General features: G+C 42.7%; 2 protein-coding genes and 1 long non-coding RNA gene across 3 annotated transcripts; 1 reads left to right on the top strand and 2 right to left on the bottom strand.

Moving 5' to 3' along the window:
• Positions 1-1969: 1969 nt before the first annotated feature.
• nuak2 (NUAK family, SNF1-like kinase, 2) lies at positions 1970-16083 on the top strand. Its single transcript, XM_024427254.2, has 7 exons — positions 1970-2085; positions 2202-2421; positions 10166-10286; positions 10705-10856; positions 12244-12309; positions 12594-12846; positions 12984-16083. The coding sequence occupies exons 1-7, from the start codon at positions 1985-1987 to the stop codon at positions 14042-14044; spliced, it is 1974 nt and encodes a 657-aa protein (XP_024283022.1). The 5' UTR covers positions 1970-1984; the 3' UTR covers positions 14045-16083.
• On the bottom strand, positions 14939-21590 carry ccnd3 (cyclin D3). The gene is made up of 5 exons (XM_024427255.2): positions 21001-21590; positions 20179-20394; positions 18158-18317; positions 17260-17402; positions 14939-16986 (listed from the first exon to the last, which is right to left on the bottom strand). Exons 1-5 carry the CDS (start codon positions 21238-21240, stop codon positions 16825-16827), a joined length of 921 nt encoding a protein of 306 aa, XP_024283023.1. The 5' UTR covers positions 21241-21590; the 3' UTR covers positions 14939-16824.
• Positions 21591-21715: 125 nt separating this feature from the next.
• Positions 21716-22665, bottom strand: LOC112255488. The gene is made up of 3 exons (XR_002954258.1): positions 22578-22665; positions 22356-22458; positions 21716-22099 (listed from the first exon to the last, which is right to left on the bottom strand). It is a non-coding gene; the product is annotated as an uncharacterized LOC112255488 (long non-coding RNA).
• Positions 22666-23769: the final 1104 nt, after the last annotated feature.

Raw genomic sequence — 23769 nt, forward strand, 5'->3', positions numbered from 1 at the left:
CTCTCTATACACATATACATTTTACTATTGTTGTATGGTGGTATTGTACATTTTTGTGTTGTAGATATATAATGGTGTGGTGATGTTATATGATGTACTGTTTTATTTAGTTTGGTTTATTTATTTTGTGATGAGCCTTAATGTGTCTGGACCCGAGGAAGAGTAGCTGCTGCCTTGGCAGGAACTAATGAGGATCCATAATAAATACAAATACAAAAATATTGGTGTCTCATCTCTAAATTTATTTGGCAACACTCAAGTTGGGCCTCATAGTGTATTTGACTATACAGATCAAAGGTTGTCAATAGCTTTGACAATTAAATGGCAGGCTGAAATTTGGGTAAGATCATGTGAATCAGAGCATTGCAGCAGCAAACCAGGAACTTTGGACCAAATAATAGGCAGACTACTGAAAAGCACAAAGTCTTTGGCGTATTCTATCACTATAGTTGTATTTTTAAGAGTTCAGCTAGGCCACAGTGTGAACTATATTCAGTGGTGTAAAAACACTTTAATGTACTACTTAAGTCGTTTTTGGGGGGTTTCTGTACTTTACTATTTATATTTTTGACAACTTTGACTTTTACTTCACTACATTCCTAATGAAAATAATGTACTTTTTACTCCTTACATTTTCCATGACACCCAAAAGTACTCCTCACATTTTTACAGGAAAATGGTTGAATTCACACACTTATCAAGAGAACATCCCTGGTCAATCCTACTGCCTCTGATCTGGCGGACTCACTAAACACAAATGCTTTGTTTGTAAATGATGTGTTGGAGTGTGCCCTTAGATATCCGTCAATAAAAAAAGAATACAAAAATGGTGCCGTCTGTTTTGCTTAATATAAGGAATTTGAAATGGTTAATACTTTGACTTTTGACCCTTAAGTACATTTGAGCAATTCCATTTACTTTTGATAATTAACTATATTTAAAACCAAATACTTTTAGACTTTTACTCAAGTAGTATTTTGCTGGGTGACTTTTACTTAAGTCATTTTCTATTAATTAAGGTATCTTTACTTTTACTCAAGTATGACAATTGAGTACTTTTTCCACTACTGACTCTAATCCATGCACATAGCCTGGCAAACAGCTGGCAATGTTGAAGAGAACAGATAAGAACTTGTGAAACTAAATGTAGGAACATTTTCTTTATGAGGAAGAGATGCACCTGATTTAGCTTGCCTGACATTTTGGTGCTGTTGGGCAGAAAACGAAATAATGCCGAGTTCAAGAACAACTGGGAACTGAGAAATCTCCGACTTACAACTTCAGTGCGTTCAAAACAACTGGGAACTCGTAAAAAAACAAGCTCAGAATGGGAAAATCGTTTTGAACGGTCATCCAACTCGGAATTCCAAGTCGGAAACCTGGGCATCTTTCTACAGCTCCGACCTGAAGCTCACTGACTTCATGATTTGATCTGGTTGTTTTTTCGAGTTCCCAGTTCAAAACAACTGGGAACTCGGAAAAATACGAGGTCAAATCATGACGTCAGTGATCTTCAGGTCTAGACTGAGGCCAGAGTTCTCGAGTTGGAATTCCGAGTTGGATGACCGTTCAAATAGATTTTTCCCAGTCTGAGCTCGTTTTTTTCTGAGTTCCCAGTCGTCTTGAATTCACTAAAGTCGGAAGTCTGATAATTCCGATTTCCCAGTACCGAGTTCCCAGGTGTTTTGAACATATGACCCGAACTCCGCCCACAATGATGCCTTGTTCAAGGCGCCAGGGAACACGGAATTCTCTGACTTCAGTGTATTCAAGACAAATGGGAACTCGGAAAAAAAATGTGCCCCCGAGAGGGGAAATTTGTTTGAACGGTCATTCAACTTGAAATTATAAGTCGAGAACTTGAGCTCTTACGTTCCGAACTGAAGATCACCGAAGTCATGACTTGACCTCGGTTATTTCCAAGTTCCCCGTTGTCTGGAAAGCACCATGAAGCTCACACGCCTCCTGGTAAAAACAACAGCAAATGGGCAACGATGCCTGTTTATTGGATATTCAAATAGGAGGAGTGGTCACCTTCATCGACTTCATGAAACCAACACAGGAAACAAGGCTACCTGAGGAAGAGTATATACAACAAACTACATGTTTTAAATGTGTTATATTTGTATAGTCTAGTCATTCAACTGTAGGAGAAATAAAAAGTGGTTGCAATCTATAATGGATCCTAACGATTTCAACAGTGGTGGGCGATCATCAACTTTATCCGACAATGGACAACAGTCACCTGGTCATGGCCACTCGCTTGTTAGAAAATCGTTCTCCGAGGCATCCGTGAAAAGGCAAGCGGTGAAGAGACATCATCATAAACACAATCTGAAGCATCGGTATGAATTTCTTGAAACTCTTGGAAAAGGGACTTACGGAAAAGTGAAGAAAGCAATCGAGAGATCCGGTAGAATGGTACGTTTTTTTAATGCTTATTCTCATTTTCAAATGTGTAATGAGTAGCCTTTTTAAATATTTCATGATTTTTCATTACAATTTCATAAAATGTTTCAGGTTTAGGCCATTAATTCATCTGTTGGCCTACTTTTTCGGTTTAATTATGTAGACTGTTGTATTATTTGTATATTATACCTATAGCCTACATTCTGCGATAAACTACAAAACCAAAAGTATGTGGACACCTGCTCCTCGAACATCTCATTACAAAATCATAGGCATTAAAATGGAGTTGGTCCCCCGTCTGCTGATATAATAACATCGACTCTTCTGAGAAGGCTTTCCACTAGATGTTGGAACATTGCTGCTGGGACTTGCTTCCTTTCAGCTTCAAGAGCATTAGTGAGGTCGGGCACTGATGTTGGGCGAGTAGGCCTGGCTTGCATTCAGCGTTCCAATTCATCCCAAGGTGTTCAATGGAGTTGAGGTCAGGGGTCTGTGCAGGCCAGTCAAGTTCTTCCACACCGATCTCGACTAACCATTTCTGTATGGACCTCGCTTTGTGCACGGGGGCATTGTCATGCTGAAACAAGAAAAGGCCTTCCCCAAACTGTTGCCACAAAGTTGGAAGCACAGAATCTTCTAGAATGTCATTGTATGCTGTAGCATTAAGATTTCCCTTTACGGGAACTAAGGGGCCTAGCCAGAACTATGAAAAACAGCCCCAGAGCATTATGCCTTCTGCACCAAACTTTACATTTGGCACTATGCATTGGGGCAGGTAGCGTTCTCCTGGCATCCACCAAACCAAGGTATGTCCATCGGGCTGCCAGATGGTGAAGCGTGATTCATCACTCCAGAGAACGCTTTTCCACTGCTCCAGAGTCCAATGGCGGCAAGCTTCACATCACTCTAGCCGACGTTTGGCATTGTTCATGGTGATCTTAGGCTTGTGTGTGGCTGCTTGGCCATGGAAACCCATTTCATGAAGCTCCAGACTAACAGTTCTTGTGCTGACGTTGCTTCAAGAGGCAATTTCGAACTTGGTAGTGAGTGTTGCAACTGAGGACAGACCATTTTTACGCAATACACTCTTCAGCACTCGGAGGTCCTGTTCTGTGAGCTTGTGTGGCCTATCACTTCGCAGTTGAGTGGTTGCTCCTTGACATTTCCACTTCACAATAACATCACTTACAGTTGACCAGGGCAGAAATTTGACAAACTGACTTGTTGGAAAGGTGGCATCCTATGACGGTGCCATGTTGAAAGTCACTGAGCTCTTCAGTAAGGCCATTTTACTGCCAATGTTTGTCTATGGAGATTGTATGGCTGTGTGCTCCATTTTATACACCTGTCAGCAACTGGTGTGGCTGAAATTGCAGAATCCACTCATTTTAAAGGGATGTCCACATACTTCTGTGTATATAGTGTATCTGATGCCATGTCAGACCAAATTGTTGTGTTGAACAGAGGAGACTGAACCAAGCACACGTAATTGTGTATGTTCTGTCATGACTCACTCAAACTACAATGACACAAAACAATGACACACTGTGAGTGGTTCACCAGGAGCTTGAATAGACTTTCCTTTAAAAACAAAAACAGGTCTTTCCATTAGCACACCCATATCGCCTTTACACTGTAGAAACTCCTAAAGGTGGGTGTTTCGCCTGCTGGTGTTTATAGGCCTGTGATATTTCACCCATACCATTAGCTGTGTGCAGCCTACATTTAGATAGAGAAACATGTTTTGATGAGACTTTATAAACCGGCAGGCTACAAAATCGGCAATAGATTCATTCTGTGATCTTTTCCACACTGTGACCTACCCTTGTTTGGTTGGATCTACTTAGACTAAACATGTCCAGGCTATTGAGCACCCAACATGTCAGAACAAAGAGGCACCAAACTGGCCTGTAGCCTATTCTGCAATGCCTGCCTGGCAGTGAATAGCTCTGTGGGCAGACAGTTGGCAATTTGACACTGGTATCAGAGGTTTCTGGGAAGGCACGCCACTTTCTATTTACCCTCAGTTTTGGAATGTGTTGAGTAAAGATTTAGACAAATGTATGTTTGAGTAAGAGTTCAACGGTTAAGACAACAGGACATGCTCTGGGATGGTTCAGTACAGTCCAATATACCTCCCACATATCCAGACCATAACAATGTATGTGCACTTCTTATCTGTCCTAAAGAACATCTCCAAACAGTCTGAGCTCATTCACCTCTTGGGTACGTTGTATACAAGAATGATGTATAATGACCGGCTACTTGGCAATAGATGCCAATGACTATGAATGACCAGTACTGACAATTGAGAGCCATACTGGAAAAACACATTGTTAGTTAAGTTTCAAACAGGGCATTAAAAGTGTAGTTCTCATCTAATCAAGCACAAGACTGAAATGTGTGTAACATGTTCCTGTGTCAAGGGCAACCCACCTCCAAATACAATTTAGTGATCCATCAAAATCATCTTTAGACTTGACTGGGGCAGTTACATACATTTAATGCAGGGGATTTGAAATGCAGGAGTTGGGTGGATAACAACCACTGCCTTGTAGTTTACTGACATGTGGGTTAGCAAAGTGGAAGTCCATGTCCCAAAATCTCAACACTTTTCAAGTCCCATATAATCCTATCCTCATGGTATTTATTATGTGTAAAATGTGACACCGAGGTGTAATCTGTAACCCAGATTTGTCCTTGGAAAGGACACTGGAGTTTTGGTGTCTCCTGATGGGGTGGTAGTTGGTCATCCTAAAATGGCTCTCTAATCTAGGCCTACCTCTCAGGTATGGAGGAGGGACAGCTGGGTAAATTCCCACCTGGCTGAGGTGCATTCCTGTCCTGTAGCCTAGGGGGAAAAAGAGAGGGGGATGGGAGAATGAGTGTTAAAAAACAACAACATTTATTTGTGATTATTCACAATTTGTTTGCTGACAAACAGCAAACATTCAGTATGTAATTTGTATGTTCAAAACAAATAATATATTTGTCAGTATTAACCTCAGTGAACAGTTGCAGCAGATTTGTAGCCAAAACTAGGCAACATTGGGTCATAACACGATGCCTCTATGGTGTAACCTTGGACTTCTGTCATATTGATCAGAAGGAGGGGGGTTAGAGTGGGAGAGAGGAGGGCAATAGTCTTAGCTAAAGAAAGTTAATTTATTTGTCACGGAGAGATTAATGGACTGCAACCCTGCATCCTGACCAGTAACGGTGATGTTAAACATCAATATTCAGTTTCACATTTCATTCCACTATTCATCATTTACCATTAGGGAAGCAGGAAACACAATTCGTAGGAAAGAACACGAGGGGGTTTTATTTTGGGGTTTCCTTTGATGTGGTCACGTCATAGTAAAGGATTGTTCCGTAAGGAAATGTATATATTTCCATTTCGGGCAGTTCCACGGTAACAGACAGATGCTCACACCTTGACTGTGGACATGCACAAAGATACAGTATATCACTCATTATATTTTGAGATAGAAGCAGGGAGAAAACAACAGTTGAACATTCTATGCTGACCTTCAAAACATGCATGTGCTGAGGTATCTAAAAATAAATTTGGTTTATTTGTCCATGAAAGTCCATGCTAAATCAGCTGGGGTTGGGCCCTTTCCAAGCAGTGTGCTGTTAAAGGTTGGGGAAACATCCTGAGAAAATTGAAGAAAGTGACGATTGGAATTCCCCTCCCAAAACTTCTGTATAGACTTGGAAGATAAAAGTGTCATGTCTGCATACCTGGCTGGGCTGGCTGTATCATCACACATGGCTTGTTCCATATCTTCCAGTCTAATGGCACAGAGATGTATAACTCAATGCTGGGAGTGACCTTTTCATACAATGGAGGGCATCATTTTGAACTACAGGCTCTATTATCATTGTGTTCTGCTCCTCCTATCCCTTTGTCAAATCCTGTATGTTTCATATTACATAATCAAAGGAGCTTCATCTTCAGGATAGCCTCCCACAGGGCGTGGGCATCAAAAATCACAGTGTGGGGGGCTCCCGAGTGGTGCAGCGGTCTAAGGCACTGCATCTCAGTGCTAGAAGCATCACTACAGACTCTGGTTCAATTCCAGGCTGTATCGCAACCGGTTGTGATTGGGAGTCCCATAGGGTTGGCCCAGTGTTGTCTGGGTTAGAGTTTGGCTGGGGTAGGCCGTCATTGTAAATAAGAATTTGTTCTTAAACTGACTTCCCTAGTTAGATAAATAAATACAATTGGTCCTCGCCACAGTGTTTTACAGAGCCAGTATTTGGTGGCTATACTCCACCTGTATTGAGGAATAACACACTAACATGACGTTAACACTGGCTCAGTGTGACTTGAGCATTAGTTTGGCCATGAATCCAGTCAACAGACACAACAACCAAAGGATTCATCCTGAGGTAAGTAACATTGATAGGAGAAGACGTATCCAGACTATGACTCATAGGAAGAGGCTGTGAGTGTGAAGGTCTTGTCTGGTATTCCTCCTCCTGTCAGGGAGTGTTTCTGTGGTCTTTAATAGGGTGAATGTGAAGGGCTGAAGAAGACCACATTCTCTAACCATCGGCTGCCCCTCATAACCCCCTCTTCTCTCCTTTTGATATACTTCTACGCACTCTGAGTCGATGTGGAATCCCATACATCTAAACTAGCCTGCATCACATGGGCTAAGACTCATGCATACTCCTTCATGTACACATGCATAGAGCGCAATCTATTATACATACAACAATATAAAAGGCATATAGGTAAACATTAGCACCAATCACAGATAGCATCTCAACACGTATGTTTCACAAAGGCAACCATATACACACAGATATGCTGACATTTAGTCCCACCCTGATGCATGTGTGCGCATTTAAACTCTGTCACTTCTATTCAAATTATCTAATTCTGTGGGCCTCACTGACGTCATACGAGACAATGCATTTCATCACAGCAGCCAGTACACTGTCCCTCCTTCTACTGCCCTGTCACAGTAGCACTATGGTGTTTTCAGTTAACACTTTCAGCCCAGTAATCCTCAGGCTATGGAAGGGTAAAGCTAAACTACTTTTCTGATTGCTCCTTTCATTTGAATAAATTGTTTCTAATCTACATATTGCATAACCTCTTCCCCAGGCTACATGTTGCCTAACACACTTGGCTAGGTTTTTAAAAAAACAAACAATTACTCACTTTGTTTTAGTTTGGTATTTTCTTTGTAAACTCGGCAAAGAAAGAAACATCCCTTTTTCAGGACCCTTTCTTTCAAAGATAATTAGCCAAAATCCAAATAACTTCACTGATCATCATTGTAAAGGGTTTAAACACTGTTTCACATGCTTGTTCAATGAACCGTAAACAATTAATGAACATGCACCTGTGGAACGGTCGTTAAGACACTAACAGCTTACAGACGTTAGGCAATTAAGGTCACAGTTATGAAAAGTTAGGACATTAAAGAGGCCTTTCTACTGACTCTGAAAAACACCAAAAGAAAGATGCCCAGGGTCCCTGCTCATCTGTGTGAACGTGCCTTAGGCATGCTGCAAGGAGGCATGAGGACTGCAGATGTGGCCAGGGCAATAAATTGCCATGTCTGTACTGTGAGACGCCTAAGACAGCGCTACAGGACGGACAGTTGATTGTCCACAGTGGCAGACCACGTGAAACAACACCTGCACAGGATCGGTACATCCGAACATCACACTTCCAGGACAGGTACAGGATGGCAACAACTACTGCCCGACCTACACCAGGAATGCACAATCCCTCCATCAGTGCTCAGACTGTCTGCAATAGGCTGAGAGAGGCTGGACTGAGGGCCTGTTGTAAGGCAGGTCCTCACCAGACATCACCGGCAACAATGTCTCCTATGGGACCGTCGCTGTACCAGACAGGCCTGGCAAAAAGTGCTCTTCACTGACAAGTTGTGGTTATGTCTCACCAGGGGTGATGGTCGGATTCATGTTTATCGTCGAAAGAATGAGCGTTACACCAAGGCGTGTACTCTGGAGCGGGATCGATTTGGAGGTGGAGGGTCCCGCCCGCCTAGCATCACTACTCTCTTTAATGTCCCTTTAGCCATTTTGCCACAACTTTGGAAGTATGCTTGGGGTCTTGTCCATTTGGGACCAAGCTTGAACTTCCTGACTGATGTCTTGAGATGTTGCTTCAATATATCCACATACTTTTCATGCCTCATGATGCCATCTATTTTGTGAAGTGCACCAGTCCCTCCTGCAGCAAAGCACCCCCACAGCATGATGTTGCCACCCCCGTGCTTCATGGTTGGGATGGTGTTCTTCAGCTTGCAAGCATTCCCCTTTTTCTTTCAAATATAATGATGGTCATTATGGCCAAACAGTACTATTTTTGTTTCATCAGACCAGAGGACATTTCTCCAAAAAGTATGATCTTTGTCCCCATGTGCAGTTGCAAACCGTAGTCTGGCTTTTTATGGTGGTTTTGGAGCAGTGGCTTCTTCCTTGCTGAGCGGCCTTTCAGGTTATGTCGATATAGAACTAATTTTACTGGGAAGTTAGGCCTTGAAATACATCCACAGGTATACCTCCAATAGGCTAATTTACATAATTTGAGTCAATCAGAAGCGTCTAAAGCCAGGACATCATTTTCTGGAATTTTCCAAGCTGTTTAAAGGCACAGTCAACTTAGTGTATGTGAACATTTGACCTACTGGAATTGTGATAGTGAAATAATCTGTCTGCAAACAATTGTTGGAAAAATTACTTGTGTCATGCACAAAGTAGATGTCCTGACCGGCTTGCCAAAACTATAGTTTGTTTTCAATACATTTTTTGAGTGGTTGAAAAACAAGTTGTATTGACTCCAATCTAAGTGTATATAAACTTCTGACTTCGACTTTAACATCTACTTGATTAACTGTCTTATATTGTGCTGTTTGGTTTCTGTGACATTCCCTTGGCAGGACTTGCTACAATATTTAGTTGACCAACTAAATATTGACCAAATACCACAAACCCCTGAGGTGCCTTATTACTATTATAAGTGGGTTACCAGTGTAATTAGAGCAATAAAAATAATTGTTTTGTCATAGCCATGGTATATCGGACCGTATACCACGGATATCAGACAATCAGCATTCAGGGCTCTAACCACCCAGTTTTTTTTATTTTTCAAGTCCTTTGTAGATTGCAAATTGACTGCAAGAAGGCCAAACATGTTTGTTTTAGTCAATCATTTCAAATCTCGCTTACATTTGTATACGATCAATGGGTCTGTTATTTGTGGGAATACTTGGGAACAGATTTCTGAAAAACCCCAAATGTACAGCCTTTTATGTCCAGCAATAATACAATTTTGCTCAGAAAACTTGGGGGGGGGGGGTGGAATTCGTCTCGTGGGCCGCCAGTTGAAAACCCTGGCCTGGTGTCTGCTGGTTTAAGTTTTTTCAACTAAGACCAAGACAACCAGGGGAGGGGGAATTCCTTACTAATCAGTGACCTTAATTCTTATTGTTCTTAATTCCATTCTTTTACTTTTTAGATTTGAGTGTATTGTTCGATATTACTGCACTGTTGGAGATGGGAGCAGAAGCATTTTGTTACACCTCAAAAACATCTGCTAAATATGTGTATGCGACCAATAAAATGTGGGAGGAGCGAAACCCTGCAGACACTCCGCCCTCTGTGGAATGAGTTTGACGTGTGCAATTTAAAGTAAACCGTTTGTTCTAATGCATACCTTTTCACAAAGCCTTATTTTATTGTTCTTCTCTTTACGTTTACCCAGGTTGCCATTAAGTCCATCAGAAAGGAGAAGATCCAGGATGAGCAGGACCTAGTGCACATTCGCAGAGAGATTGAGATCATGTCCTCACTCAATCACCCCTACATCATCACCATATATGAAGGTACATACGTCTGTGTCTCAAATCCCAATCAGGCATTTTCTTATTTAATTTGCCCTTTTATTTAGACAGGGAAGTCACATTGAGACCCAGATTGTGGTCAGCCCTGTTGATTTTACAATAGTCACGCACAGATACAGTAGTAAAACCTCTCGGGAATAAAACAATAAGATGTGATCAAATTGCATATGTGATGAAACGTGACACCTGAATAAGATGTTTCACACTGAACTCTGTGGAGCAGAGTCTGGTCACGGAAGACTTTATTTGACATTGAGCCGTTCTTGGTTACATAACCCGCTGCAGTGCCATCCGAGCTTCACAATTCCCCATCACCACTGACGTGTTTTCCCTGTAACAACCCATCCCGCCTACGTTGCCGGGTACCTTTGTTTGACTTTTTTCCTGTGTGGCCTCGCAGTGTTCGAGAACAAGGACAAGATTGTGATTGTGATGGAGTATGCTAGCCGAGGTGACCTATACGACTACATCTCTGAAAAGCAGAGGATCTCAGAACGCGAGGCCAGACACTTCTTCAGACAAATCGTGTCAGCTGTACACTACTGCCACAGGGTAAGGCATTGCATCTCTATTAGTCTATCTTGACAGAGTATGAGATTTGGTTCTGAGATTAGCCTACATCTCTGTACACTTGTTTCGTATTTACCAATAGAGTGGTCTCATATAATTACAGCCATCTTGTTTTTCTTAAATCAGCTGAAACAAAGAACAGACCACTGTTAAATCTCCATCAGTGCCCACAACATGCTGTACCTCATGGGCATATTTGTGACTGGGCACACAGGGACAGTAAGTAGGCAGGGAACCCCACTAGCCTGCCCACTCATCAGCCTCCTCCCTAGAGTGCTGGCAAAGCCACCCTGGCAGTTACATAATGGGCATCATTCACCGTCGGCCAGCTCTGTAGGGTGAAATGAACCGTTAGGTTTATGGCGAGCCAGCGTCAGGGCCAAAGGCCATTCGTCTCAACACAATCACACACATACACACCCTTTCTCTGTCTCTCTCTCTAATGAGGATGCGAGGGAACAGACAGGCTCTGTGAACACACACATGCACACACAAATCTACTCGTTACTCCCCCAAGGCCCAAAGCAGTGTTGCAAACAATCACTGTCTCTAGAGTACTTAGTGTAATAGTATACTGTTTTTCTGTACATTACAGTAAGAACCACTTAGGCCTGTTCTCTGTGAGGTAGGAAGAGTTTAGTACCATGTAAAACCGACCTGAGTTGACAAAGTGAAGGAAATGGGCCGGTAAAGGCTCTCTCTCTGCTATCCAGCTGTCTATTCTGTTTGTCTTTTGTCAGACATGTCAATATTTGAGGTACTTTATTGCTGTTTGAACTGTATGAAATTGCTCTTAGGCTGGTTGTTTCGTGGTAGAATATTGTTGGTCCAATAGAATGTGGTCCCTCATTAAGTCAACTATTTTGTATTATCAATTTGAACAGTACATTTAGAAACAAATGTATATCAAATCAGTAAGTAGTATGTTCTGAACCCTTTTACAGTTACTAAAAGCATTATTCTTATTTCACTGGCTCTTGTATGTTTTCTTTATCTCAATGCAACATCAAATTAAAATGGAAATTTCACATAGTTAAAATTTTAGCCCGTTTTTGAGTGATTGTAACAGGAGTTGCAAGACAAATAGTTTGACCTGCATTTCTTGAAGTTGAACTAAATTTAAGCTCTTGCTCCACGCCTGTCAGAGGCATGCCCCCCTGTAGAGTGGAGGACAATGGAGCATAGCTGACATTCCAGAACAATCTTCTGTTGGAACAACCTCTGTTCTGACCCAAATGTTGAGGCCTTCACTCTTTACATTTTTTTTTAACACATTGCGGGCAAATAGCAAAGACTCATATCTGCCATCTTAAGTGTCAACTGTGTCAACATGAAGACCTTAATAGTTTATCTTCTTCCCATCACACAGAATGGGATAGTACATCGGGACTTGAAGCTGGAGAACATTTTACTAGATGGAAAGGGCAATATTAAGGTATGGACAAAGGGCTACTGTGTCTCAGCACCTGTGATAATCTATAATCTTTATCATGTGCGCACCTGAGGCATTCACGCGTAGGTCACTCTCATACCTGCACAGTTCACACTGCAATGTTGCTTGGAGAATTTACACATGAACAACTCTCACATATTGGTGGAAAACGATTCCCGCCATCCACTCCAATTCAGTTCTCTCTACTTTCACTTGTTTGTAGTTCCTAGTGTTCATTGAATAGTGATTGTATCTAATGGCAAACTTCTATTTGATTGTTGTTCCAGATTGCTGACTTTGGGCTGTCCAACCTGTACCGTGGTGATGAGTACCTGCAGACGTTTTGTGGCAGCCCTCTGTATGCTTCTCCAGAGATCGTTAACGGGCGGCCGTACAAAGGGCCCGAGGTGGACACCTGGTCGCTGGGCGTTCTGCTCTACACCCTGGTCCATGGTGCCATGCCCTTCGATGGGCAAAACTACAAGAACCTGGTCCAGCAGATTAGCACTGGAAACTACCGCAAACCCACCAACCCTTCAGGTGAGAGTATTGCCTCTCCTAACTGGAATGTAGTTCTGCCATGTAGTGGTGTGTGTGTGTGTGTTTTAGTTATATCTTATTGTAGCAGAGCTGTATCAGTTGTAAATACTGCTGTATGTTCTTCCTCCCTGTCTCAGATGCCTGTGGGCTGATTCGTTGGATGCTAATGGTAAATCCTGAGCGCAGAGCTACCATAGAGGAGATCGCTGGACACTGGTGGCTCAACTGGGGTTACCAGAAACCCCTACTGGCCGAGGGTGAGAATGCGACATTGCTACAACCAAGTGAGAAGACCACTGCATCCACACAGCAGCCTGGAGGCCTTGCCAGCATTGCCAGTTGGCTGCGTCGAAACTCCCGGCCCTTACTGGAGAACAGCTCCAAGGTGCGCTGTCTGCTGCGGTCCCACGGGAGCGGTGGAGGGGATGTGGTGCGTCAGCGGTCCCTACGGAGGTCACGCAAGGAGAACAACGTGTCCCAGACCATGAATGATGGGGCCACCGCTCGGCCCTCCAAGGGCATACTGAAGAGACGAGGTAGCCTGAAGCAGAAGGCCCTCAGCGAGGCTACAACCTCTGTGATGGAGGAACCAGTGAGGGACTATGAACTCTCCACCCCGGCCCAGCCCCTGCCTGTTGCATCACTGCCCCGCAAAGGCATCTTGAAGAAACCAGCCGAGCGAGAGTCTGGCTACTACTCTTCCTCCCCAGACAGCAGTGACTCTGCCCAGACACCCCAGGCCCAGCTCTGCCCCTCAGCACCGCCCCACCGAAAGGGAATCCTGAAGCGCCACGGTAAGTTCTCTTCAGGCCTACTGCAGGAGTTTGGGTCTCTGGACCAGCTGGCGGCCTCCCTGCCAAGGGGGGGCACGAGAGTACGACCCAGCGGGGCAATCAGCGAGGACAGCATCCTCTCCTCAGAGTCCTTTGACCAGCTGGATCTGCCTGACCGCGTGGGGCCAGCGGCACCTAGCGAACGCCCAGCCAAGGGCACCATGAGGGGCTGCGTGTCCGCTGACAACCTCCTGGACATCCGAGAAGAGGGGCTTGGGCAAGACCTGCTAAGGCAGAGAGGACCCTGGCACATGGCCTGTTACCAGTCTGGGGTGGCTGACAGCGCTTTCTCCATCACAGACTGTGAGAACGTGACAGAAGCCTACAAGCATGCCATGGTGATTGGAGGAGCTGCAGTCAGCTGAGGACCAGCAAGTGTCCCAGGACAGTATAATACAGCATTCTCAAAGGACTGAGGCAGTTGTTTAAAGTTGGCTGATAGCTGAACACATTTGTGGTAATGTTTGACTTGATAGCCAAAGTGGTATAGGAGAAGTGCGACACTACAGTAGCCACTCGTGATGTGACATTGTTTTGATGCAGTACTATAAGAACTTTACCAAAAACAGATCCTAGCAAAGGGAGAAAGAATCTAGGCTCATATCAGACTTATTGCTAGTTTAGACAAACATTGTAAAATAAATGCCTTTCAATTAGTTAACTAGATCAGAGGTTTGAGTTATTCCCACTTTTTTTGTTTCTTTGCCAGGGATACCCAGACTTCAATACAATATTTTTTTTTCAGGGACTAAATGTTTAGTCAGAAAAACAGAGGGTACAGTGTTTTTCAAAAATATTGGTAGCATTTTGTCTGGACCAAGTTCCAATTGACTTTGGAGGGTTTTCTATGTTGACTTTTGGATTTTGATTTCAAAATGTAGCATTTTTGTTCAGGGTTTGAGGGAATTGACCGTTTAATACCAAAGCTAAAATGTGAAAACATGTAGAGCACTTTTTTTTTCTGTCCAATCACCATGTTAATAAGACAGATTAATCTGGGCCTACAGAGTACTACTGACTGTTATGGTTAAACTTTTAGAACTGGAATTGATTTACACCTGGAAAGATGACTCACAATAATAAGTAAAGGTAATAATGACATCCATTAAAAGGGCAATCTGCAGTTGGTACATCCATTATTAAACATTTAAATGAATGATGAATATAACTTATAGATGCCTCATCAGCTTAGTTCAACTGTCGTACCCCATCAGAACCCAAAATATGAGCTTGTTATACTCCTTTTGTTTAAAAAAATGTTAATGTAAACTGAAACTAATCTTGAAATCATGGATGGTCAGTCCCTTTATACATAGCTCTGTACATTGAGTGGTTACATTTCTCCAGCCCCACCCCTCACCTGTTTACCAGGTTACCGCTTTATTGTTCAAACTGCAGATTGCCCCTTTAAGCCCTGAGGCACACTAGCACGAACTTGTCGAACCTGCTACTATTCTATTCAGCCTAAGTTTACTCTGTGTACAGTGCATTTCAGATGAAAACTGTTGTTTTTTTGGCGGGTTAAGTATTGTAGCAGTATTCCAGTTCTCTGGAATTAAACCATGATCTTTAGCATGTGTGGTAACTAGTTAATGTGTAACTTCCCCAGAGAGTGAACTGAAGAACTAGTTCAGACCGATACGTGACATTTTTATGAGTTAATTAATTTACAAGGACGGGTCTAAAGGTGTGTTTCGGTTTCCCAGTAACAGCATGTGGCCAAAGACTGGGATTTGTGACTTTGATGTGCCCTCTGGGCATTTCATGATTATGACTAGGATCGATTCAATTTATTCTGTTTTAACACCTAAAAATGATTAATACTATGAAAAATTGTGCCTAGGAGCTGCTCAGACTATTGAAATCTGATAATTATATAAAATGTTTCAGGGTTCACTTGAATGTGGAACAAACTGCACACACAGCTTTGCACAAGGGGCTACAACATCAAGTTGCTGTTCAATGACTGGAATGTGGTGATTTCTTATTGTTGGTTATTAATAGGTTGATTTTATATTTAACACTGTAGGGATAAAGGGAAATAACTTATTTTTAGTAGTATACAAGAGCGATTCAACAAAGGAGGTTAAAACACAAAGATATTCAAACTTTGATGCTCAAACAGATTCAGGTGATTATTTTTTCCCCCCTCAGTATTATACAGGAACTACAAAATGTTTATACAGTTCCATTAAGTGACCTATCAATTGTTAGCCAACTCATGTCAACACAACCATAAAAATATGTTGCCATGTTAATAAATACAGGTAAATCTAAGCAATTTGTTTTTCATGAGTTGGACATGATCCATGTTTGCCAAAGTGTCTGGCTTATCTGTTGTCAGCTTGTGGTCTGATCTGACTTGGCCCAGTGAATCATAAACATTTTTTTTAAATTAACTGTACCCATATGAATGATTATTTTGTCTTTGAACTCGTTTGGGACATTTATGGTAGTTGTGGCTTTACTATTGATTTAGTAGGCTGATTATGGTAAAACGCTGATACCAGGAAACAATGCATGGCATTGTTTGTGCTTATCAAATTCTGCTGGCATTAGCCAAGCTCGAGGTGTATTGTAACCGTCCTGAGTGAGTGACTGTTCGCAGTATGAGAGAGATGTCAGAAGGGGTACTTAATACAACTCCATGAAAAGCAGCATTTTTTAAATAATTCATAATGTATTCACAGAGAACACCACTCAGCAAACTCACACAGTGCAAACATTGAAATGGAAATTCAGTAATACTTCTGGCAATATCACAAATAGCATGTTTTAAGTTAAAAAGATACTCCTCCGTGGTAACTTCAGAGAGCAGTGAGAAACTGTGTTCCCTGAAGCTAGCGACAGTAACTTAAGTTTTAAAACGTCCTTAAAAAAACCTTAGCAGCAACAGCATAGCAACGACAAAGAACTCAAATACACTGAAATGTAATGTAAACAGAAAAACTTTGGACATCAAAAAGATCTCCACAATTCATCATGTGTGAACACAGTAATGCTTATAAGACATGTTTTTTCTTACCACATACATTTGTTTTAGTGACTGCCAAAAATAGTCTTACGGGGTAGTTAAGACACCTGCCTCATTATGGTATAAATAAGCTCCAGTCATTGTTAAGTGATTGTCTGCTTGGTGTCATCTCTAGCCCAGTGGTGACAGGTGTATGTCCTGGATGTCAGTGGGGGTGTAGCTGACCTCTGGGCCAGGTGTCCCTGAACAGCAAGCCCCTGGTGTCTGGGGGCAGGGGGGCAGGCTGAGCTCCAGCACACCCTCCAACTGGTCAGAGCAGCAGCAGAGAGACTCCTGTTTGGGGAAAGAGTTTAAGATTGGTGAAATGAAAAGCTGAAACATCAAAACTCCAGAGTCCTCACCAACCAAGGCCCACAGAAAACAATGACATTTGTACTATTAGTTTCAAAACCAGTTTGCTTGCTTCTTTAAATAAAGGAGGCCTTTTTTCTGCACCTTGTAGAGTAGGAGGAGCCAGACAAACAAGAAAAATACAGGCATTTGCTTGAAGAGGAAGCAGACAAGGTTAAAAGGAGCAGCAGGTTTCTAGTTAAATATTCGCCTCACCAGATCAATGGCCAAGATGTTAGCTAGCAACTGCATAAGTGAATCATTGGATAGAGCTCCTTCCAGGAGCTTCAGTCTGCGAATGGCAGCGCCCACACTGGCACAGGCAATAGTGGAAGGCAGGAACACAGAGAACTTAAACTCTAAAAGCAGGGAGATAAACAAGAGATCAGCGGAAATGTAATACCTATAGGTTTGACAAGTCTGTTATACTAACCTGCTTAGATGACAGAGCAATTGTCAGACCCACTTTGTGGACAAGGAACATAATACCAGATGTGCAACAGAAAACAATTTCTCAACAATTGTGAGTTAGTGGTTTGGAGCAGACATCATTGATCGCTGAGGCAGGATGCCATAGGAGTAGAGGAATGCTGCGATTATAGACCCGCCCTGACAGACAGACAATAGGAAGTGCTTAAAGACGAGACAATTAATCAATCTCAGGCAATCCTTTCACCCATACCTCATAGAATAGGTTTCAAAAGGTTTTCATTAAAACAGCCTATTCAAAATGACCATGACTGTATCCCAGTGACTGGTTGCCTCGGGCAACCTCGTGGGAGATTTGTGGGAAATCAGGCAGTTGAATGGACGGGCATGGGTCTTTCACACCGCACAATACAGGATTACACAAACTCCCCCACCTCCAAATGAACCGCTGACACATCGTAATCAAAGTTATGGCTGCTGTGTGCCCTTTGTTTGCCTCACACAGAGCCACTTGATTTCTTGAAACACAAGCTATTATCGTCATTAATCAAAGAAGTGCCACGCACATAGAATAACAAAGTGATGTTTGTTTTTCTATGATACTTGACTTGTAGGCCTAAATGTTTCTGCATTGCTAGAAGCAACAGTCACACATCACCATGAGTTACCCAATGCCTGCCTCTACCTGTGGCTGCCAGTGCAATGTAGGAGTGAACATGCCTGCGCAAGGCATGGAGGTTGTGAGGGATTATGGGTATGCCATGAAGAATTTGCTCCAGGAAGTCAGAGGGTAACACAGAAGCCAGGTCCCACTCTAACCCTGCCACCACCACAAGTTCCCATTGCTGCAAAACAGACACACACACAATACATTAAATCCGCATAAGCTCCAACTGCTGCATAACATAAATACATACAGTGGGGCAAAAAAATATTTAATCAGCCACCAAGTGTGCAAGTTCTCCCACTTAAAAAGATGAGAGGCCTGTAATTTATCATAGGTGCACTTCAATTATGACGGACAAAATGAGAAAAAAACATCCAGAAAATCACATTGTAGGATTTTTTATGAATTTATTTGCAAATTATGGTGGAAAATAAGTATTTGGTCACCTACAAACAAGCAAGATTTCTGGCTCTCACAGACCTGTAACAACTACTTTAAGAGGCTCCTCTGTCCTCCACTCGTTACCTTTATTAATGGCACCTGTTTAAACTTGTTATCAGTATAAAAGACACCTGTCCACAACCTCAAACAGTCACACTCCAAACTCCACTATGGCCAAGACCAAAGAACTGTCAAAGGACACCAGAAACAAAATTGTAGACCTGCACCAGGCTGGGAAGACTGAATCTGCAATAGGTAAGCAGCTTGGTTTGAAGAAATCAACTGTGGGAGCAATTATTAGGAAATGGAAGACATAAAAGACCACTGATAATCTCCCTCGATCTGGGGCTCCACGCAAGATCTCACCCCGTGGGGTCAAAATGATCACAAGAATGGTGAGCAAAAATCCCAGAACCACACCTAGTGAATGACCTGCAGAGAGCTGGGACCAAAGTAACAAAGCCTACCATCAGTAACACACTACGCCGCCAGGGACTCAAATCCTGCAGTGCCAGACGTGTCCCCTTGCTTAAGCCTGTACATGTCCAGGCCCGTCTGAAGTTTGCTAGAGAATATTTGGATGATCCAGAAGAAGATTGGAAGAATGTCATATGGTCAGATGATGGTCAAATATAACTTTTTGGTAAAAACTCAACTCGTCGTGTTTGGAGGACAAAGAATACCTGAGTTGCATCCAAAGAACACCATACCTACTGTGAAGCATGGGGGTGGAAACATCATGCTTTGGGGCTGTTTTTCTGCAAAGGGACCAGGACGACTGATCCGTGTAAAGGAAGGAAAGAATGAATGGGGCCATACATCGTGAGATTTTGAGTGAAAACCTCCTTCCATCAGCAAGGGCATTGAAGATTAAACGTGGCTGGGTCTTTCAGCATGACAATGATCCCAAACACACAGCCCGGGCAACGAAGGAGTGGCTTCGTAAGAAGCATTTCAAGGTCCTGGAGTGGCCTAGCCAGTCCCTAGATCTCAACCCCATAGAAAATCTTTGGAGGGAGTTGAAAGTCCGTGTTGCCCAGCAACAGCCCTAAAACATCACTGCTCTAGAGGAGATCTGCATGGAGGAATGGGCCAAAATACCAGCAACAGTGTGTGAAAAACTTGTGAAGACTTACAGAAAACATTTGACCTCTGTCATTGCCAACAAAGGGTATATATCAAAGTATTGAGATAAACTTTTGTTATTGAACAAATACTTATTTTCCACCATAATCTGCAAATAAATTCATAAAAAATCCTACAATGTGATTTTCAGGATTTTTTCCTTCTCATTTTGTCTGTCATAGTTGAAGTGTACCTATGATGAAAATTACAGGCCTCATCTTTTTAAGTGGTAGAACTTGCACAATTGGTGGCTGACTAAATACTTTTTTGCCCCACTGTATGTAGGCTATTACAATAACATAAAATAGGCTCCCACTGACAAAAGCAGAACAGAGAACTGAAAGTGCATTCAACCTGCTATTACGAAGGAATAACACACTTATTGATGAGTCAAAAGCTCATTAAATTTATCATCCATTTTATTATGCTTATGGCGAAAGCACATGGAACTTGTAAACAAATCTTGTGTTTACCAGGAGCTCTGACACTGTAATGGCATTGTCAGTGTAGATGCAGAGCTTGCTGGCACTCAGGGGTACTGTCTCACGCAGTTTTGAGGCCAGGAACATGCAAACAGCACCTAAAAGCTGCAGGTTGGACCTTTGAACAGGGAAGCAACTCATGTAACGGTCCAGATAGTGGATGGCCAAAGGAAACACCTCTTCCTCACACTTCTGCTCCTCGCAAACCTGTTGGAAGAAAGAAGTTTGTTAAACAATGTTAAGTAAGGACTTGACTGGTTTCAGGGATAGATTTGTTTCTATACACATGCATGTTTTCTTGTACTCCTGTCCTCCAATGTCTCTCTCGTTTGGTGATAGTATTTTACAGGGGTGCAACTTTGGTTTTAGAAGTGGGGGGGGGGGCATCATTATTTTGGATTTTTTTATCCAGTCGGATACACTCTCCAAACAGCCTATCAGACCACGCAGAATTGTCCGCATGGTCCTGAAGCACACCGTTGCCTTGTTTTGTATCACATTGCAATGATAAAACTGGGGGGGACAAAAATGCAATTTCAGAATGTGGGGGCGACATGTCCCCCATTCCCAGTGAAAGTTGCGCCCCTGGTATTTTACCCAATCAGTCCAAGCGAGTCCCTCTTACTTTCGGGTGTAATGCAGGCTTATGAGTGCATTAGCTACATAAGAAAGCAAACTGAGACAATTAACGTTAATATTGGATGACGATGGTCAATTAAAGAATTACATCCGATTTGACAGCAGAATCGTATCAAAATCAACATTAACCGTGACCGGAATGTCTTTCACTTTGGATATTTTGTCATACATTACCTGTAGCATCCATACTGCCAATATTCTCCGCATATATGGCTGAATGTCTGTCTGAATCGTGCCGAAGTATGATGGTGAGGCCCGACTGGTCTTTTCCAGTGACAACAGGTTCTGCAATGCTCGACGGTCCCGTGTCAGGGTCGGGTCAGAGCTGGCCCGAAGAGCAGCGGAATTCAAATATTCGGTTGTGCTTTCTGAGGCTACTTGGAATCGTCCATCCTCGTGACACAATAACTCCATTAGAGGGTTGTTTAGACAACTTTTAGTAGTGTCTCTCTCAGTTAGCTAGCTTAGCTAACAAACACAATACGTTAATTGGCGTTAGCGAAGTTTTCTACCTCTGCCTCCGTCTCAGCTACTATAGCTAGCTAACAGAGCAGAAATGTTCTGGATTTTCTGAAAATTCAGAATGTCATTTGTCGTTAAATAGTAGGTCGGGTTCCTTTCCTCTCATTCACATGACTTTAATTCGCTACTGTTATATATGTGAAATCTAACGTGTAGAAGCGAGAGGCGGCTACGAGTTCTAGCTAGATGCAAAACGCTATGCCCTCGCGCCCCCTAGCACCATGGGAATTTCAAACGCAGCTCGAGCTGTCACACCTTGGAGTCATCTGGTAGGCCAGGCCAGGGTACCAGTCAGGAGGAGGAGGAGGAGGAGGAGGAGGAGGGGGGGGGGAATACAACTTAAGCAATACAACTTAAGACATTTTACTTTTTAAAAAGCCAAACAATTTATTTTTAAAAAAACATGTCGAAATGTTTATTTTTACAGTAACAGTCAGTCCAAGGCCACTGACAGGCATGGCGGATTCCAGATCACGGGACCGAGTTCTGCAGCTCCCGACGGATCTCTGCAGAAATCTGGGGTGTGTCTGCAATTTAAGCAGCTCCAGCAGAGCATCCTAATGTTCTGAGGCCTGGTCGGCCTTGTAGTGCTGCGCCATGGTGAGCAGACTTTGGTGCCACTGCGGAAGAACAGGAAGTGGCCGAACAGGGCATCCAGAACACGGAAGGGCAGGTCGTATTTCTTGTCCAGTAAGAGTCGCAGGAAGATGATCCATTGTACTCAATCGCTGCCAGTTTGAGCATGGCAGTACTGCAAAAAAAGAATGAGTCATTTGTTTCCTGCATTATTTCCACAGAGGACAAGTGGTGGCAAGCCCTGCAGTTCTACTACCTTCAAAACTGTACCATACATTCGCATTAATTACCATTTACATAATCAGCGATAGTCAAGCTGCCACGCTTAAACACTAAGTCCCTAACCAAAACGGCAAGCCGAGCAATTACGTTAGGGCATCGTAGATCATACAAAATTGCACACATAACTCAGGTAAAAGTGTGTCTCTTACCCGGAATGCACTACAGGGATTGAGCACTTTGTGAATATGCTGCCAATGATGATAGCCTCTCTGAGAGTGCATGTTGGAAATTCACAGCTCGGGATCAGGATGCCTGAGTGAGAAAGCGAGCCAATGTGTGAACACACATCCATTGACACATGAAACATGCTGTTTAGAGTTAGTCGTTAGTTGAACATGTTAAATAGATCATAGATTATCATTTTTATTTACCTTGAGATAAACACTCAACCTAAGGTAAAAATGTTTTAGTTTATTGGTTAGCATCATAGCTTTTCTGACCACTCAAATCCTTGCTTTCTTTACTAAGGAACCAAAATAAATCTGGTCGAGTTTATGATCTGATTAAACAATACTGCCACCTAGTGGCAGTGACTGTAAAATGCACACAGAACTAAATCCAGAGTACAGATAGAGAAGTCCACAAATGTTGAATGCCTGACAGCAAAATGTGTATTATCTTAATTACTTTCATTCCACATTATTACATCCTGGAAACCTTACATCTGATTATCAACCATGTTTTCAGATGATCTACCTGACTATATCTCTCCCCTTTGATACAGTTTCTTGATTTGTCTCACCTTTGAACCATGCCCCTGGCTTGAAAAAAGCCTTCTTCAGGGCCATGTGCAAGTTTATTTTATTTTATACTCTGCAATGTCCTCTCGTATCCTTGGCAGTAGCACCATGTTGTAGAACCGTTGGGCCATTCGCTCCTTCAAATTGGCTGCTTTGCGAGATGATGTATTGTTGTCTTTACCTTCTTGACATTGCGGCTGTTGTCTGTGCCAAATAATGTTTGGACCATGTCTTGTGCTGCTACCATGTTGTTGTCATCATGTGTTGCTGCCTTGCTATGTTGTAGTCTTTAGGTCTCTCTTGATGTAGTGTTGTGTTGTCTCTCTTGTTGTGATGTGTATTTTGTCCTATATTTATATATATATATAATTTTTTTTTTTTATTATCCCAGCCCTCGTCCCCGCAGGAGGCCTTTTGCCTTTTGGTAGACCGTCATTGTAAATAAGAATTTGTTCTTAACAAATCAGATGGATCAACACCCTCCCTATCTTTCTGTAGTCTCTCCAACACCTTTAGATCAACTACTGGAGGCAGGAGTAGCCATGGTTGATTTACAGGAATAGCTACTGTTGGACTAAACTCCCATCTCCCAGTCCCATCTCCTTCGCCTGGGTATTACCCACCCAAAGCTTGTGTTCTGTCTTCGCTCATGTTCCCAGCATGCCTGTAAAATCCCTTTCACAGGATGAGACACCCCACATTCCTGTAGGTTGACCCAATAATTAATTTCCAGCTGCTGTCTCCTAATCTGCAATGGCATATCCCCCATCTCCACCTGTATTGCATCCAATTGGGGTGTCCGAAACACCCCACTACATATTCA

The sequence above is a fragment of the Oncorhynchus tshawytscha genome, linkage group LG07 (assembly GCF_018296145.1).
Source record: "Oncorhynchus tshawytscha isolate Ot180627B linkage group LG07, Otsh_v2.0, whole genome shotgun sequence".
Lineage (NCBI taxonomy): Eukaryota > Metazoa > Chordata > Actinopteri > Salmoniformes > Salmonidae > Oncorhynchus > Oncorhynchus tshawytscha.

Excerpts from the sequence above, each read along its gene's own strand:
- nuak2 (XM_024427254.2), top strand. The coding sequence starts at position 1,985 with ATGGGCAACGATGCCTGTTTATTGGATATTCAAATAGGAGGAGTGGTC. Across the intron at positions 2,422-10,165 it reads TCGAGAGATCCGGTAGAATG|GTTGCCATTAAGTCCATCAG; the intron begins GTACGTTTTTTT and ends ACGTTTACCCAG. Across the intron at positions 12,310-12,593 it reads ATGGAAAGGGCAATATTAAG|ATTGCTGACTTTGGGCTGTC; the intron begins GTATGGACAAAG and ends TTGTTGTTCCAG.
- ccnd3 (XM_024427255.2), bottom strand. The coding sequence starts at position 21,240 with ATGGAGTTATTGTGTCACGAGGATGGACGATTCCAAGTAGCCTCAGAA. Across the intron at positions 18,318-20,178 it reads TTACAGTGTCAGAGCTCCTG|CAATGGGAACTTGTGGTGGT; the intron begins GTAAACACAAGA and ends TCTGTTTTGCAG. Across the intron at positions 17,403-18,157 it reads CATTGCACTGGCAGCCACAG|AGTTTAAGTTCTCTGTGTTC; the intron begins GTAGAGGCAGGC and ends CCCTGCTTTTAG.